This window comes from Sardina pilchardus, chromosome 5 (assembly GCF_963854185.1).
Source record: "Sardina pilchardus chromosome 5, fSarPil1.1, whole genome shotgun sequence".
Lineage (NCBI taxonomy): Eukaryota > Metazoa > Chordata > Actinopteri > Clupeiformes > Clupeidae > Sardina > Sardina pilchardus.
Genome location: NC_084998.1, coordinates 33018285 through 33038058, shown reverse-complemented (window position 1 = coordinate 33038058; position 19774 = coordinate 33018285). Strand labels below are relative to the sequence as shown.

The following is a 19774-nucleotide window of genomic DNA, read 5'->3' as shown; positions in this document are numbered from 1 at the left end:
GAGGGAAGAGAAGAGAGAGGGGAGAGAGAGAGAGAAAGAGGTGGGAGATAAAGGGAGCGAGAGAGGGAGAAAAAGAGAAGAGAGGGACGAACGGGGAGTGAGAGGGAGAGAGAGAAGCAGGGAGAGCTGAGAGAGAGGAGGAGAAAGAGAGATAGTAGAGAAGGGGGCACAAAGAGGTAAGGGGAGTGTGTGTGTGAGAGAGAGAGAGGGGGGGAGGAATAGAGGGAGGAGCAAAAGGAGAAAGATTGTTTGAGAAGGACAGGAGGAAGAGAAAAAGCAAGAGGGAGAGAAGAAAAGACAAGAGATAAGAGAGATGAGAGGAGGAGGAAGAAGGATGGAAAAGAAGAAAAGAGGAGGGGAGGAAAGAGGGGGGTGGAGAAGTCACACTGTGAGCTCAGGGGAACCTCTGACATGCAGAACTGCACTAGAACACAAAACACAGCTACACTCTGCCTCTGGTGAACCCTCAAGGAAGATTGCAACATTTTTTCCCACACACACACTCACACACTCACACACACACACACACACACACACACACACACACACACACACACACACACACACACACACACACACACACACACACACACACACACACACACACACACACACACACACACGCACACTCACACACACGCACAAAGCAATGAAGTGGCAATGTGTACATTTTAAATGTGTAAAGTTTATTTATGCTGGAGTTGAGTGCTTAGTTAAGAGTGCCGAGATGTGAACTGGTACTGCAATGGAGAAAAAAAAAAAGAAATCGAGGTTCAAGTACTGTGAATCAGCATACAAAAGAGGGCCTTTCCACATTGTGTTATGCTTCATACTTATAATACAATGGATTCAACACGGTTTTCACATCAATCTGTACACAAAACAAATCAGATCTCTGGAGTGTTGTGCTCATTTAATAAAAAAAACAAAAGATATTTAATTTACATAAGCATTCAGAACCCTGCAATGACAGTCACAAGGCTTTTTGGAATGCTCCTATAGGCTTTTTACACCTTGTTCATGGAGGTAAGCCAAAATTGTACGGGGAGAAGTGGCAAATAGCCAAGTTAAGGTCTGTCCAGAGATACTCTGTTGGGTTCAGGTCAGGACTGTGGTTAGGTCACTACAGGGCATTCACAGGACTCAGGGCATTCACAGCTGAAGCCATCCTTGTGTTTTCTTGGTGGTGTGCTTCAGCTTGCTGTCTGGTTGAAATGTGCACCCTCACCCCAGCTTGGGACTGAGCGCTCGCTCAGACTGAGCGAAAAGGTTTTCGCTCACGATCACTCCGTTTTTTTTTTTTTTTTTGCATCCATCCGCTCCTTCCAGACTACACTCCCAAGTCCCTGTCCCCAGAAGTCCCAGTACCCAGGAGTCCCAGTTCCCGGAATAAAACATCCCTGCAGCATGATGCTGCCACCACCACTGAGTGTGACTGTGGGGATGAAATTAATGAGGTGACGCTCAGTGCCTGATGTCCTCCATACATGCCGTTGGGAAATACAGCCAAATAGTGGAATTAGTAGAACTGCTTATCAGATCGGGAGACTTTACTTCTCTTGCTCTGAGAGTCATTCAGGTGGGTTTTGGCAGTTTCAGTGGGCTGTCAGGTGCCTGTCAATGAGGACTGGATTCCAGCTGGCCTCTCGAATATGCTGACTGACAGAGTGCAGTACAGATGGCTGTCCTTCTCTAAGGTTCTCGCTCACAGTTCTATTTATACACTTTTTTAATCGATGAAATGTCTGAGGGGGCGATTTAAAAAGTTTAAAAAAAGAACTGTGAGTGGCATCCTTTATTCATAAACTTTATATTGACTCCCAAGAGGATTTAGCACCAGTTGAACTTAAAGCAACACTAAAGAATTCTTTGTACCCTAATATAATGTTTCCAAAATCATTTCACTCATCAACTCATTACAGGGTGAACAGCACTTTTGCATTTGCTTCGTGGCCCTCTACCGGCTATAACCGCACTATGTACGTTTACCAGAATGGGTAGCGGTTCTGTATTACAATGGAATGAGACAGAAGAAACTACAAATTTGACTTCGATGTCGCAATACACCATACTTTCGTGAAATCACGCAACATACTCTACCTAGTGTGTGGATATCGTTATCTGCTGGATAACAAATAGCGTTCGTGCGACAGAAGAAAAGTGCCTTGGTGTTGCTTTAAAGCAAAAACTCTGGCAGTCACTGAGTACTGAACAAAAAGACCAACTAGTGCTTATAGCTCAAGTTGTTGCAGCCAAGCAGCTTTTTCAGCTGTACCGACAGTACAAGGTGTTGAGCATGTTAGTCCAGTTTTTTTCTTGTCTAAGGTTCTCCCATCTCCACAAAGGAGCTCTCCGTCATAATGATGAATAGGGTTTTGGTTACTTGTCTAATCAAGGTACTTTGTCCCTGATTGCTAAGTTTGGCTAGGTGGCCAGAAATAGAAAGACAGTTGGTGGTTCCAAATCTCCTCCATTTGAGACTGAAGGAGGCTACGGTGTTCTTGGGAGCTTTGTTTAGAGTAGAAACTCTCTTGTATTCTTCCTTGGTCTTGACACAATCTTGCTTCCCTGGTCTATGGACAACTCTCTCAACCTCATAGGTTCCACACTGACGACATATACTATCAATTATGACATCTCATATACACAGATGTGTGCCTTTCCTAATTATGTACAATGATCTCAAAGTGACTCAAGGACCATTAAAGGGGTACGCACATTGGCCCCGATATGGCAGCGCTAATACATCCCCTTTAGGCCAGTCAATCTAGCATTTGACATAAAACAAATTGCAATAGTAATCATTCCAAGTTGTTTTTGTGATCCCTAGGTATACAGTATGTGACCATTCAAAGCGAAATCAGTCGTTTTGCGCACAACATTATTTTGAGAAAATCAACAATAACAAACTTCCGGGTTAAAATGTTGAATTTCACGTTTTTGCATAATTCGACTGTATACAGTCTACAGTTTCATATCGTGAACGCATTTCACGGAAAAACATAAGTTTTGACTGTTAAACCCCTGTTATCGTGACAGGAGAACCATGTCAACTTTGGATGCGGTTATAGCGATAGTTTGTGTAATACCCTCGATATACATATCGTTGGAAAGCTTAATTTATGGCCGTTCACGTGAGCACAATAACTTAATTTAATACATTTTACCGAAACTGCTTTACAGGGTCACATATCTGATGCATTTTGACATTGGGATTTACTAAAGGTGAAATGGGTAACATTTTAAACTAAGAGATATCAAATTGAAACTTTCACAGTTGTTTACTCACATTCAGTCAAAGATTTCTTTGTATTACAAGTTTTCTGAAGTCTGATGTTTAAATATGCAAATGAGACCAGTTTTACTTAAATATGCGGTAATTTGCATATATTTCTAGAAAACAAAATCTGAACAATAGGTACAGTCTGCTTCAAAATAATTGCTGCATTTTGCTTATATATTGGATACCAAAAGCCTATACAAAGGGAATATTAGATATCACTTCATATCACCTCAAAAATGAGGAAATCAAGTCAATTCAAAATCAATGCGTTTCAAAGCAATGTACATTATAGAAGAAATTATTGTCAATGATATGGTATGATGGAAGTATCTCAATGCATGCCAAGTCACTTAATATGTTGTCTAAAGGTCAATATCTTCCTTATGTGACTTGGCATGCATTGAGATACTTCCAGACCTCACAAGAGAGAGATTTAGTGTGTCTTGGCAAAGGTGTACCTCAGGGATCAGTCCTTAGACCAACTCTGTTTTAGGTGAGATCATTCGCTCTCACTGATTTGCCTATCACTGTTATGCGGATGATACTCAACTTTACTCATCTTTCCCACCTTATGATCTTACTATTTCTGCTTGGTTTTCAGCATGCCTCAGGGATATTTCAACACCTCCAGCTAAATTTATTCAAAACTGGGTTTCTGGTATTCCCAGCTCATATATCTATTCCCCAACAGATAGCATCCAGCTTTGGTTCATCTTCACAGACCTGGCTAAAATGGCATGTAACTTGGGTGTCACAGTTGATGACGAACTAAATTTCTCTTTATCTAACACAATATGCTACATGGCTTGTAAAAGCCACAGTTCTGGCCCCAGCCGTGGCGCGACTGGCTGGGTCACCTGCACCGCGCGCCGGCAACCTGGGTTCGATTCCCGCCCTGTGGTCCTTTCCGGATCCCACCCCAATGCTATTTCACTCTCACTTCTTGTCCCTCTCTACTATCATTAAAGGCGTAAAAGCCCAAAAAATATACTTAAAAAATAATTAAATTTAAAAAAGCCACGGTTCTTTCCAAACCAGACTATTTGCGACGCATTGTTGGCTGACCTGCTTGTGTAGTGAGACCATTAGATGATTCAAAATGCAGCAGTATGTTTAATCAGTAAAAGAAGACGCATGTAAGTCCTCTGTTACTCTTCATTGGCTTCTTATATAGCAGTCAGAATAAAATTCAAAACCTTCACTGCAGCCAATAGGACATTTACTGGATCTGCACCTTGTTATCTTAATTCTATGATCCAGCTCTACATCCTCGCTCATCCACTGTGCTCCTCTGATGAGCGTCTGCTGTGTCAGCCTTCCATCAACACTAAGAGGTCACAGTCAAGACTCTTTTCTTCTGTGATTCCTCACTGGTAAAATGATTTATCGGCTGCTCTTCGTTGTAATGGCAGCTTTGGGATCTACAAAAAAAGTGTCTGAAGAATCATCTGTTTACCTATAACCAATTCATTTTTTTTTTTTTTTTTACAGATTTATGGTTTGTAAATGTTAATGATTATTGTTATTATTTAGTCTGTTATTATTGGTATTTTTATCTAGGCTATAACTTTGCTTTAAACTGTTACTTTTAATGTTTTTGTAATGTGCATTGATGTCATTGTAAGTCACTTTAGACAAAAGTATCTGCTAAGAACCATAAACATAACCATTAACATGACATATTCCATTAGTTGATTTAGCTGACCCTTTTAGCCAAAGCAATTTACAGAAGAATACTGACAATCAAGATACAGTGCAAACAGGGATGTAGTGGTAAAATAAGAGGTGGCTAAACTATACATTTGGTGATCATGGTATGGTGGACTCCTCCATATGTCTGATTTATAAATAAAGGCATCCGGAACATGTTTTATGGTGGTGGAGGTTACTGTCCAATGTTTAATAACAATATCAATTATATTAAATGTCTCCTAGAGTGTTGGTGAATGTACATATTGTGAATGTGGATAATACGGTGTGATCCTTAATGTTAAAAGTTGCAATTGGAGAATAAACTCTTTTGAGAGGTGGATAAACCCTATTAAGAGGTGAATCAACTCTATTTCTGAAATGTCAGAGGTGGATAAACTGTGTTTACTTGCGTTTAGCCTCCACTAAAATGACGAGTGCAAAGGGAGTCCTTAGACAGAGCAAGAGCAGTCTCCTTCTGCCTTCTGTTGATTTGTCCTCGCTCACAACACTCAGGGTGCAACAGAAGACAACTCAGTGATAACCCTTCAAATTTCTCCCCCCATCTGTTAAGGCTCCTCAAACTAATCTCTTCCTCGACTCTTGTTGCATCTCCTCTTCTGACTGTGTCCCCTCTAAGGGCTGTAATCTCTCTCTCTCTCTCTCTCTCTCTCTCTCCATTTCCTGAGCCTCCGGCTAACTGCCTCTCCCTGCATGGTCCTCTCTCTCTCTCTCTCTCTCTCTGTGTTCTGACCTGGTAATCAGGAGCAGCACGCTAGCATCCAGCCCTCGATACAGTGCAGCTCGCTCAAGGGCGTCTCAACTGATGAGCTCCACTCACCCGCCAGTCACCCTCCAACTGTCTGTGTGCTTACGCAATGCCGGAACCAATAGTCAAAGAACACTTCAGATCATGAACACAAGCCCCGGGAGCAGTGGTCTTACTGTTGGATTAACCGAGGTTATCCAACAACTGACAGATGTCACTTAGAGATGTTTGAAACTTCATTAAAAGAGGGTATTTGAACACAAAAGTGTCCTTCACAAACAGGTATTTGGGAGGTGGGGGGTGGGAGGGGTGTTGTTTGGTTTGCAGGGCTACAGTAATTAAAGTTGATCTTTTCAAAAAAACTTTTCACAGTTTCCTTCATGCCAGCCATTCAATATTGTGATTAAAATATTTAATCTAATAAAGTGGCAAAGCTATTTTAACTACACAAGCACATGCCCCCCCCCCCCCCCCCCCCACACACACACACAGATAGAGAGAGAGAGAGAAAGAAAGAGTATGTTAGCATGTGTTTGTGTTGGGGGTGGGGGTGGAATGTGTGTGTTTCTCTCTTCTTTTTTAAATTTTATTATTATTATTATTATTATTATTATTATTATTATCATTATTACTGTATTATTATTATTATCATTATTAATAATAATTGCTAATTATTTTCTTCTCTTGATGTCATTTTCTCGATTACCACTTTGGCAACATTGTGAAACTTACAGTCATGCCAATAAAGCTCATTAAATTTAATTTAATTGAACTGAATTGAGAGAGAGAGAGAGAGAGAGAGAGAGAGAGAGACACACACACACACACACACACACACACACACACACACACACACACACACACACACACACACACACACACACACAAATGCACTATTTGTCTAAATGCCAGCATACTAGTTCATATACAGCAAAGTATCAAAAGCATAAAGAGTGTAATGTGAACTCTAAGCCTACTCAAACAAGGGAAATACACTGAAAAGGCAGTAACAAGATTAGGAACCAAATGTGCTGTAGCAGTCCCAGATTAGGACCGAAAAGCATTATCAGTCTTATGAGACGCTGTTACCCTTTTGCTATATCGGTGAATGACAATGGCAGTGGAGCGCAGGGAGAGCTGGCACCTAGATACACACACTATTGAGATAGAGAGGAATTGTCTATCAGACAGCAATGTGATGTTGCAATGCTTGTGGCTCTTTGAAGCAGACAGGCGGGCGTCTTTCTTGAACGGCACCGGCTTTGAAGCCTGGTACACGCCATCAAAAACGGGGGAGCCGGAGGGTAATCCCTACGAACACAACAGATATTCAGAAACATGCACACACAAACACACACACACACACACACACACGCACACACACACACACGCACACACACACACACACGCACACACACACACACACACACACACACACACACACACACACACACACACACACACACACACATATGCAAACACACACTCAGGGCTATTGCAGCAGGCACATAACAAAGACAGAGAACAGACATAAAATCTACTTTACATAATGAGACTCCGTACAGATACAAATAGATAAACACACACACGCACACGCATGCACGCACATGCACACACATACACACTCACACACACAAACACATGCATACACACAAATTCTCAATCTCAAATGCAAGCACATGCATGCACAAACCCTCACATGCACTCACACACAGACTCTCTAACATGCATCCAGACACACACACACACACACACGCACGCAGGAATGCACATGCATAAACACACACACACACACACACACACACACACACACACACACACACACACACACACACACCCAAACACACACGCACACACACACACACACACACACACACACACACACACACACACACACACACACACACTCTCACATGGAAACGGATGTAATTAATAAGCACTGTCTGAAATCATAACCGTATCATTTCCTCATTCCCAATTACACTGGTCATCTTACAGAAGAGCTGTGTATTAACTCACTTCAATGTCATCAGCATCAGAGAATTGACTGTACTGGGCTCAGTGTGTGTGTGTAGTGCCTTATGTACTGGGGCTATGTATTTCGTTTCTCCATTAGGTTTACCTTATTCTATATCATTATTTGTGTTAAGCGTTTAAAGAGAGCTACAGTATACATAAAGCGTATTTACTTACTTAAAGGGGTAGTTCTGTATTCTTCAACATGGAGTCTAAATTTTCATTTGGGACCAAATTGAGTTTTGAGTATAAATTACATATAGTATAGCCTTTGGGGGCAGCTTCGCTACATCAAAGTAAATCCCTGTTAAAGCCATTAACTACATTTTAAAAAGAATCATGGCATGTCTTTGCTACCATAGAGACAAGGTTAAGTATTTTACCTTACGTGTAAAGCAACTAAAAATAGACAACTTGTGCTGTCAGTGCAGTTACTGTAACTTACTATTGTTCCAGTCTCCGTTATATTGTGAGAAGAAAACTCTGTACTCGTCCCCTTAGAATTATAAGGTTCTATCTACGTTCTGAGTAGTTCTGAGATATTACAGTAAGCCTCAAAGTTTTAGAATATTATTTTACTAATGTTATGATAGGCGGAACAAACTAGATATAAAAAGAAATGCATACAACTACAAGAATCACCTCACTTCACCTTCTTAAGGTGTCACGAGGTTTCATGGGAATATGTCAGTAACTCAATTTTACACAAATGTCAGGTAGAACCTTATAATTCTGAGGGGGTGGGTGAAGTTGATCACTGAACTCTCGTCCTTTTGTGTCCCTAGACAGTAGCTAATACAGTATAAAGTATACTGCATTTGGCAATCGACTTGTCTGGACTCCACTCAAGATGGCAGTGACTGAGTGATTTGAGGAAATAAAAGGTACTGAATTGACTACACAAAGAGTAATTTTTGTTAAATTACTTAACACGCACCGAAGTAGACATCTGTCTACATCTTTGTCTCAGAGACCCTCTCCATCGTCAAATACTGTAGATATGTGATGATTTTTTGAGCCTACATGTATATCGCTTAAAAGATTAATTTACTTTAACAAAGCAAAATTGTCTCCAAAGGCTGCATGTGCTATGCTATTTAGTATAACCTCATCTTCCAGTCTTAGTCAAAAGAACAGTGACTAACACCCTTTTGGTCTCAAATAAAATTAGAAAAAGAAAATTGATTTATCATCTAAAAATAAACCTTACACTTTTGAAAAAGAAGGGGTCTCGGGGTGCTATATAGAACCATGCAGTCTTTAAAGAACCCGTAGGCGTTCCTTTGATGAATGGTTAAAAGAACCATTGATTTAGTGGAGCTATATACTGTATGAAGCATGCATTACAACACTCTATATAGCACCTTTTTTTCTAACAGTGTGGGTTTAAAGATACTGAACTACTCCTTCAATTGAGGTTTGCAATCAGTTTTAAAAACTTTGTGCAATTTCATGATCTTACAGAATGACCATATAGGCAAGTACATGGCTTCTGAAGCTCCACCCACAACGCAAGGAGCTGATAAGTGGAGGGTAATTGGGGAGATATATTGAAACACATATGAAAATATATTGTCCGAAGCTGTAAGTTGATATTAGACAAATGCAGCTATTCAATTAATAAATGCAACTGACAGCCTCTTGGAAACCCTTGACATGAGGACTAACTCATGTGGCTAAATGCTGACTGACTACACTACAAGGATATTCTGACATTCTGTAAGGACATATATTTGACCTGGTCTCAAACTGTTTTTCACCTGACTTGAAACACATATATAGACAATACAATCTCAAATCAGAAATTGTGCACTTGGATGCATTTCCCAACGTGCTGCAGCCAAAAGGCTCTACAGTGCAGTTGAAAGTTTGTTTGGACAGAGAGTGTATTGATATGCAAATGATAATACAGTCCCACTTAGTTAGGAAGGTGTCCCTGCATTGCGCAATTATATTTTAACCACAGACAGTTTATGGTTATTTAACAACCAAAAGGATCACATGAAAAGCGCGCCTTCTTTTGAGTGATTTCGAATGATTAAATTAGTTTGGTGGGAAAAGTTTTGTATGTTTTTTAGCACAAAATGCACAGAACAATCGTAGTACTGATGGCACTTTGCAGAAATAAAGAGATTGAGGCTGATCAAGTGTAACAACACCAAATACTTACCGGCGTTTCTCAGCTTCCTATTGCGACAGACAGAGATGATGACCAGAAGGTTCCCCAGGACGTCTACCACCGTGGTAAAGATCAGAACGCTGGCCAGCGCCGCTACAGCCCACGCGGGTCGCGCGCTCGAACCCAGCGCGCGTCCAACATGTCCCAGTTCCGTGCGGTTCTTCAGAAACGGGATATTTTCTGGCATGCCGGAGTCCAGTTCATGTGTAAAGTTCTCCTCCGGAGAATTTGGTCAAGCAAACCCAATTATGAGCGATTCCTTGGACATGCGCCAATAAGGTTAAACGTGTGCTCGATGCACAGTGAGGATCATGTCGGAATTCTTCAGTCCGGCTGCAATTAAATACACTGAATGGGAGTTGCCGTGGAGTTGCGGATTACTGTCACATACCGCAAGTTTATCCCCTAGTCTGACACGAACATTGCTTCGGATTGATTATGTAGCTTGAAAACAAATTCATGACATGTTACCCAAATCCATTTAACGTCTGCGATCTCCGTGGCTCAGCTTCTCCACGGGTGAGCATGTTTATTCTCCTGTTTTCCTCACGCTTCGCTGGTTCTGAAATTGAGGAGGAATTAGATGTCTAGAATACACTTTCTCCCATGGCGGCGTTTTGCTGTGAATGAAGTATTTACAGGTAACGTGAGCTAAACTAAAATCTAAAATCAGACAGACAAACGCGAGCTTGGCGTTGAGCTTGCCGTTTCACCCAAGAGGACGAAGTCATAGACCACATAGCCTCCTTTCTTCGGGAACGAGACATTCGCTTCTTTCGTCAATTCCGAAAATAAAACACGGATGCTTAATCCATACTGCTGTTGGCCATGCCACTCATGCACTTTATCTGACTGAAATAATTAAAATTGTGTCGTTGGCACATGCAATCATTTACCGGCGTTGTGTTCTTATCTGGCAGTGGACTAGTCGGCATATCCTATATGAAAGCATGCCATGATGTCAACAAATTGGTCAAATTAATGCTTTGAATAATTCTCCAAGGTCAGCTCAGTTTAACTCGCAGTCATGTTAAAGTTAGGAGGATATCCAGGGACGCGCTCAACGTTACCGGATTGGGCATATCTACTAGCAGAAGGACATCCCCATGTCTCCGTCGCATGTTTGAGTTGGACGAATGTCTCTCCGCTTACTCTCCCAATAAGTCACTGTGACCACAAAGCCGCTCCGGCAGTCTCTGAGCGATCACTCTCCCGTGAGAGCTCTCTGGCTCTGAAAAGGCGGACGTAGCTTGGCAAGGTGTTAACGAGTGGCGAAACCTCCGCGACTGACTTGCATCCAACACATGCCGCTCACCTTTTGGCGCATTGAGATTCCGAGTCCAACTATATCATCTTCAGAAGACCTTCACAGAAAGTGGAGAAAAAGTTGGCACAAGTGTTTTGCTCACTCTCACAGGAATCTTATGCCAGCACAAACATGATTTTGTCTGCGCAACACTTTCGTTTGTCCATCCATATTTGGCACAATCTCAAAGAGGATTCAGTTGGGGTTAGTGTCAGCTTGTTTTTTTCATGCGGAATGGACAAGCTGTAATTGTGTATGACAAAACCCATGTAAATACCTTATACAGGACATTGACATGCAGATCACACACCAAGATGATATTCATGAATATATTATTTTTTCATTACATTTGAAAATGCTTTGATTTAGCAGTAAGGCCCCAAGGCATTACAACCTTATAAACTGGCAAATTCCACAAGCCAGTCAAATCAATTTTACAATTAGGTCAAACTAAGGTCAAGCACATTTTCAATTCAGGAATATTTAGCCTTGTTAGGTTTTTTTTGTGTGTGTGTGTGTGTGTGTGTTTAGTCATGGTGGTGGCAGTGTCTGTGTGTGTGCGTGTGCGTATGTGTGTGTGTGTGTGTGTGTGTGTGTGTGTGTGTGTGTGTGTGTGTGTGCCCCAGTACCACCCCCATCCCTCCAAAGGTGGTTGAATTGTGTGTGTTCAGCATCTGAGTTCCCATAACAATGACCTCTCTCCTCCCCTAACCAGATGTTAGATCAGTAAACAAAACACTCATTGCCTATTAAAATGAGGCCTGAACATCACCATGCCCAAGAGGTGCTGATTAGACTAATGCTAGCCAGAGAACTGAAAACAAACTCCTGCCCCTCCCCGGGTCTGTTCTGCTCAACTGCTCACCTATGGCTATGGGCTTGATTGACATTAAGGACCAATTCCACACTACAATAAGTTGGAGGCCTTGGTAGCTTCTGCCAAGAATCTTGAAAATCCATGCATATTCAACGCACCTGCCTTTTTATCTTTTTTTGGTATGCATGCTGCTTGCTTTGCGTATTAAATTATTTAATATAAACATGCACACCAAAAAGGCCTCCACAAAGTTGTGTGTTCGAACACATCAAAATAAAACGTTCACTTTGTATGTATTGACATACGATTTAAAATCCAACAAACTGTATACACTTGACCATTTCTCACTTGGCAGCGCAAGGGCCCAAGAAACTTTTGGCCCTATGAAAGAAAATCATTTATCCCCCTTACGAACATTTTTAGAAATAACCCCTAAATAATGACATACAAATAAATATATGACTTATGATGAATTTTGCGGAAAGTGACTGATAAATTGAGAAATATATTTCATACATTATAGCATATTACAATAGTCTATTAGGCCACAAAAAAACAGGTTATTATATTCAACTTGTCCATACAGTAGTCACTATATATACTGCAATCTAAAAAAGGCTATTACACTCATTTGGCCAATAATGAACTATGGAATTGTTTAGTTTAGTTAAAACATTAACAAACACAACATCATTATTTTGACTGCATTATTTAGCTACTTAATTACATATAATTGTTCTCTGGGGACCCCCTTTCAGTGCAGAGCCCTAGAATCGTCCTTAACCCCCTTCTCCTCCCCCTAACAGTACCCCTGGTCTCTGATATAATCATCTTGATTAATGTCAGCAATTAAATCCCATGCCATTAGAAATATGTCAGGAAATTGTGGACCAGCTCTACGACTAGGGGGACTAAAAGGCTCCCACAGCATCCCTAAGGGCCATGTGAATATTTCATTGACCACCATTAATCTTCGTGTGCTTACACTTTGGATCCATGCGCAGTAACAGTAGATAGCGAACGGTCTTGAAGTATTCCTCTCGACTATCTGCCTCAACTCAGAACATGTGAAGTGTCGCCCCTAGGGCTGACCACGCCATTTAGAGAGTTGTACGCCAACTGCAGTCTATAGCTATTCCCTGCTGTGCAGAACAGTGCGCGCCAGCGTTGGCTGGTTTGCCAGTGTATACTGATTGTCTCTAGGCAATGCAGAGTTTGTGTCAGCTATCAACCACTTGATATTCCAAGCATGTATTTAGAACGTTCTAGAACACTACAGCCTCTTCTGGTTGAAGTTGAACTGAAACAAACAAGCAAGATTTGAATATACTGTTACGAAACCATTTTTTCCCCCAAACTAAAACAGCTTAGGTCAGCTACAAGCTAATGCTAAGGCCGTTAGTCTCCAGGCAGTGTTTTATGTAATTGAAATTTTCATTGTGGACACTCAACAAGATCCTCGAGGACATTTGGGTCAGATGAGGACGGGCCAACTTTGCGTGTGTTACAAAAGTTGGACTTAAGTGCAAAATACTCGCTATTGCTCTTTTGATCCAGATCAATTCAATTGCTCATCCAGATGGATCAAATGTTTCCTCCATGGGCTCATTCCCCTATCATTGTGACCTAATGGATACAAGGTACGCATGTTGTGTGTCAGTGAACCTGTGAGTTTTAACTAAGAAGCATTGATCTGTGTCCCCATACCCTTTACATACCCTCGCGTATGTGGAACTGTACTGTATATAGAAAGAGCACACAGTACACACACACACACACACACACACACACACACACACACACACACACACACACACACACACACACACACAGAGAGAGAGAGAGACACACACACACACTGACACACACTAAGCCGCAGACAGATGTTGGTGGATGATTTGTCCCCTTGATAAATCTGTTGAGTAGCATAAGGAGGAGGCTTTCTCACAGTGATGAAATACTCAGCGTGGGTTTTTTCACATTGGCACAGCTCAAGCCCAAACGACAAACGACACAAAACAGCAGAAAGGAACAGAAGAAACCAGCCACCGTGGGTTGGTGTACCCTTTAAAGCGTGCTTATCTGCTAAGTGTGTACACACGTGAGGGTGGTGGATACATGCGCTCGTGTGTGCCTCTGTGTGTGTGTGTGTGTGTGTGTGTGTGTGCATGTTTGTGTGTATGTGTGTGTGTTAGAGAAAGAGAGAGAAAGTGTGTGTATGTGTATGTGTGTGTGAAAGAGAAAGAGCGAGAGAGAAAGTGTGTGTGTGTGTGTGACTGAGTGTGTACGTGTCTGTAAATGCCGATGCAGATGCATTGGTTAGAGCTGCGGCCTGGTTACTGTGTCATATCTGCTAGTGTGTGTATGTGTGTGTGAATGTGTTTACGCGAGTGTGTGTGTGTGTGTGTGTATGCTAAGGCAGATGCTTTGGGTTGAGCTGCGGCCGGGTTACTGTGTCTAATCTCGGTATTATTCAGTAAACTGTGTGCGCATAATCACTCCCTAAACTGTCTCATGTTCTCCAAGCGGAAACTGGAAGCTGTAATTCCAGACAACTCCCACCCATCCCTGGTGTGTGTGTGTGTGTATTAGTGGGTGTGTATTTGTATGTGTGTGTGTGAGTATGAATGTGTATTTGTGAATGTGTTTATTTGTGCGGGTATTACTGATGTGTGTGAGTATTCGTGTGAGTGTACGTTTGTGACACGAATGTGTGTGTGTGTGTGTGTGTGTTTGTGTGTGTGTGTGTGTGTGTGCATGTGTGTGTGTGTGCATGTGTGTATGTGTATGTTTTACATAACAGTTCTGCATTCTCCATTCACTTCCACCGCCGGTTGATTTGAAAGCGCAGACAGAAAAGTGTCTGAAAGGGAGAGAGAGAAAGAGAGAGAAAAAGAGAGAGATTGAGAGAAAGAGAGAGAGAGGCGTAATTCTCCAGCGGGGCTTATCTGTTTAACACGGTAAACACCAGCCGGGCCGCAACACACTGGCATTATTAGTAGCTTCATAATCTCCATATTATTCTGCCCAGATTGCATTCAAGCATGCCTTTCCTGCTGTCTTTCTCCCTTGTTGTTGTTGTTATTGTTGTCTTCACGTAAAACCTTGACCCCACTGGATCTGGACGTTTGGCTTGTCAACTCCCTTTGGTGTTTCATGCACTGGTGTTGCTACAGTACACACCTGTTCTGCTCAACTAAAGGACACGCAGCAGGACTTAGTGCATGACACATTAGACAGTATACAGCACACAAACAGTGACAGCCTGGCAAATGACTGGACTTGTGTATCTACAGTACTGTATGTATGTACTGTACTGTATGTATGTATGTGTTTATGTATGTACTGTATGTGAGTAACTGGAGCACTGTTTGAAAGTCATCCCAGTGTGCAGTATAACACATACTGTACATGCAACATTTAAAGCCCCTCATTAGTTGGTAGTTGAGAATGTGTTCAAAAAGTGTTCGATGGCTATATTAGCGTAATAGGTACATGTGATCCCACTAGCTATTTGCTTTCTTTGTTATATCTACACAGACTTGGAATATTGGTCTTGATCAGCCACGCTCGGAGCCAGTGTTCCAGAGCACACTTTTAACCAACATAAGAGCACAGTTCAAACAGACTAGGCAAGTAGGATGTATAAAAGAGTTTTGAGGAATTAATATTCACAAAGAAACTGAGCAAAAAGTCTTCAGGAATCAGTTTGCCAGCGGCGTTTATTAGCACAACAGAAGACGCAGCAGAAGCACAACATGCAACCCTCTGTTCACAGGGTAGGTGAGAGGCCTCCATCAGCAATGGAGACGCAAGGCGCTGGACATGAGAAGGGAGGTGGTGGGCTGAGAGGTGAGGGGCCCTCGGCGTATTATGTAAATGCAGTGCTTTTCACACAGGTCTGTGGACACATATGGGTGAGGACACAAATGTGCCAGGACCAAAACAAAAACAAAAATAAAAAAATAAACAAATCATGCTGGCTTGCTCCGGTCATGATATCATATGACCCACAGAGGAAAGTGGGTTATGCAACAGTACAGATTAAAAAAAACACTAAACTGTAGGGAGATGGATAGGATAAGAGCACATCAATATATAAGGTAGGTGAGTTCACTTCAATTAAAAAACAAATCAGCACAATTATTCATAAACAAACAAAACCATGCTAGAGAGAGAGAGAGTGTTTGTGTGTGTAAGAAAGAGAGAGAAAGTGAGGGAGGGAGAGAAAGAGATAGAGACAGAGAGAGAGAGAGAGAGAGAGAGAGAGAGAGTAAAACAATTTGGTGTGCCAAATGGAGTGATCCACTAGTGCTCATATTTAGAACTAGTCAACTCTGCACTGTTGGATTATTCCTCCACAGACTGTTGAGCGCTGGCAACACTTGCACATCATTAGCACTTGAGACGGCACACTTCCACTAAATCATACTAAAGCGTTTGACTTGACGGTAGCTGGTGAGAAATCCGAAGCTCCAGAGCGGTAATGAAGCAGAGTGATATTGCACCATCATCACCCCGGTGCGGGTGCACGTGCTCCACGCTGTACTAACGCACGCCATTTATCACCAGACGAGGGGCGGACGTGTCCACCAAGGCGGCCCACTTCCTGTAGTCGTTGACCTACAATAGCCCTGCTCTGGCTAGCTTTTCTGCTAATTGGCAGCACACAGATCAATGCTCTCCCCCAGGGGCAGCGAGGCAATCATGTTGACTGTTTACTGTTGATTGTTTATTGTTGTTGTTTGTGGTCGGGGTCTGTATGACAGAACAACGATTCCCCCGTGGTCCGAGCAGGTGGGTTCCCACCTGGACCGGCTGTGGACGGAGATGAATGGGTGGAGCGGATGAATTGCCCGTTTGATTTCTTTTTGTTCTTTTTAGAGCAAAATCAAATACCAGCTCCACTCATACAAACACACACTCACACACACACACACACACACACACACACACACACACACACACTCACACACACACACACACACACACACACACACACACACACATACACACACAGGCACATGCACACACACACACACACAGACACACACACACTTCCAAAATAAACAAGCGCTCAGAACCCAGACAGTCCAGACTGAGCGAGTGAGTGCACTAGACGCATCACTTTTAATTAGCCTCTGGTCAAATTAAAGCAGCATTTTGTTCAAAACGGTTATAAAATACATTAAACATCAACATTAAAAATACATCAAAAGTGCCCTGTCCTTTTTTCCCCAAAATCAACATGCTGCAGCCGCATCGCTGCCTGACTGCTCGGCACTGAAATACACTATGCTGGTGCACATCAACATTGAGACGGGTTCCATTTTTAAATCCCTGCCTTCTCTGCTGGTATTCTTAGCTGTGAGGAGCGCTGATGGGTTTGATCAGACAGACGCAGGTGGCGTGTGTGACCTGGAGACTGTGCTTTTTGTGCTTTTTATATTTCTGCATTACAAGTGGCAGGAGGTGTCTAGACATGCTCAGACCGATAGATAAAAACACATACTCGTGCACGCACATATCACACAATCTCCTTAATCTAAGACACTCACACACACACACACACACACACACACACAGACACACACACTCACATACACACGCACCAGTGACGTGTGCATGATCCAGTTTGAGTGAATTCTCAGTGTTCTTGATAAAGGTACAGTGCATTTCACAGTGAGGCCTTCTTGGGCCCTCTTGCATGAATTTATCTAGTGAAAAACTACAACCATCAAACCTCTGGAGTCAGTGAGCGCGTTTACATGCACACTAAAAACGGATTATTATCTGCCTTTTGCAGTTATCTGCTTATTCAAGAGCTTATGTAAATGGTATGAACCGATATTCATTATCGGTTTACTGCCGTTATCGGTTTATGAAACATTTGTGTAACACACCTAGGTTTCTGTCAATATTCTGATTTCTTCTAAACATGTGTACACCTTAAACCGATCATTCCAGTTACCCAATCATTGGCAGTAATCCTTTTTTAGTGTGCCTGTCAGCGCACTCCTTGATTTCTTCTACCCCCTTTCTCATCAGCTCTCTGCTCCCACTGTCCATACTAAATCATTACATTTACTGTACTCATCTAACCGCCGCTTTCCCCCCACAGCAACTTACAGTACATTGCAGATATATTGTAGTTTTCAGTCAGTATGTGTGGCTGGTGGACACAGGATCCTTAACCTTTGACCCTTGACCTTGGTGCGGTGTGGTGAGCGCCAGGCTCTTGTGCAGCAGCTGTGCAAAGCTGCTGGAGCTGCGCTCGTGCAGAAGGGCTTAGTACCTACGGCCGTACTGGGACAGGTCCCGAACGGAACCCTGGGGGGTTCGTAGGTGACTGTACTGCGACAGGTCGCGGACAGAACCCTGGGGCGTTCGCGCTTGCCCGTATTGTGCCAAGTCCCGGACAGAACCCTGGGGCGTTCGCGCTTGCCCGTATTGTGCCAAGTCCCGGACAGAACCCTGATGACCGTAGTGTGCCAAGTCCCGGACGGAACCCTGATGACCGTATTGTGCCAAGTCCCGGACAGAACCCTGATGACCGTATTGTGCCAAGTCCCGGACGGAACCCTGATGACCGTAGTGTGCCAAGTCCCGGACAGAACCCTGATGACCGTACTGTGCCAAGTCCCGGACGGAACCCCGATGACCATACTGTGCCAAGTCCCGGACGGAACCTTGGTGACCGTAGTGTGCTAAGTCCCGCACGGAACCCTGGGGGGTCCGCAGGTGGCTGTACTCGGTCAGGTCCCGGATGGAGCTGGGGGGGTTGCGCAGGCTGCTGGGCGTGCGTCGGGGCCTGGGGTTGGCCGTGCGCTCCAGCAGCGTCCCCACGTCACGCAGGCTGCCCGCTCTCAGTGGCGGCACCTCCGGCGCCCAGCTCTGCGGCCGCTCGTCCCAGGCCCGCAGCGGCGGCAGGTACAGCGAGCCGGTCAGGTAGCAGGCCTGGCCAGGGCTGGGGCTGGGGCTGGGGCAGGGGCTGGTGCCCAGGCTGGACCTCCCTCTGCCCCTGCCCTCGCACGGATACCCGCCTGGGTAGAGGGGCCTCGTGGCGGGCAGTGTGTCGTAAAGGTCCTGATCCCCGTACTCGGCGTAGACGGGGGACGAACACTCCTCCACATCGTGCACAGACGTATGGTAGTCCAGAACGTCATCATCATCATCATCGTCGTGGTCATGGTCGTTGTTGAAGGCCCTCAGGGGGAGGTCTTTGGAGAGGGAGAGGGTGTCGCCGTGGCTGGGGTGCCTGGAGGGAGGGCGCTCGGGGCGGAACTGAGGGGGCATCTCAACGCTGGGCAAACATGGCTCCGGAACCCACTCAGATGTCTCCCAGTGGTACGCTGAACGGACACACACACACACAAACACAGAGAAAAACACAGACACACACACACACACACACACACACACACACACACACACACACAGACACACACACAGACACACACAGCATTCATCATTATCATTATCCTCATCATCCTCATCATCATCATCAATCCAGTCATATGTTTAACTCATTCTTAAGCCTTGCATTATGTATGATGATTCTAACCCTAGCCGTATCTCTGACTCCAAGAGGCTGTGTAGTAACAGCACATTATAGTGCTTCTTTACCACACTAGCATTAGGGCATTATTGTTTTAGTAGCAATTAACTTTTAATAGGAATTGCTCCCTTTTTAAAGTGTTCCCATTACACTGCTC

General features: G+C 43.4%; 2 protein-coding genes across 2 annotated transcripts in view; both read right to left on the bottom strand.

Moving 5' to 3' along the window:
* The window catches only part of mtnr1bb (melatonin receptor 1Bb), a 26927-nt gene extending 16798 nt beyond the window's left edge, over positions 1-10129 (bottom strand). Inside the window, exon 1 of the mRNA XM_062535763.1 lies at positions 9928-10129. Within this exon, the coding sequence (XP_062391747.1) occupies positions 9928-10123 (196 nt within the window). The 5' untranslated portion in view covers positions 10124-10129. The remainder of the gene's footprint in view (positions 1-9927) is intronic.
* Positions 10130-18347: 8218 nt separating this feature from the next.
* The window catches only part of LOC134080915 (protocadherin Fat 3), a 59478-nt gene continuing 58051 nt past the window's right edge, over positions 18348-19774 (bottom strand). The window contains exon 34 of the mRNA XM_062537527.1: positions 18348-19411. Within this exon, the coding sequence (XP_062393511.1) occupies positions 18348-19411 (1064 nt within the window). The remainder of the gene's footprint in view (positions 19412-19774) is intronic.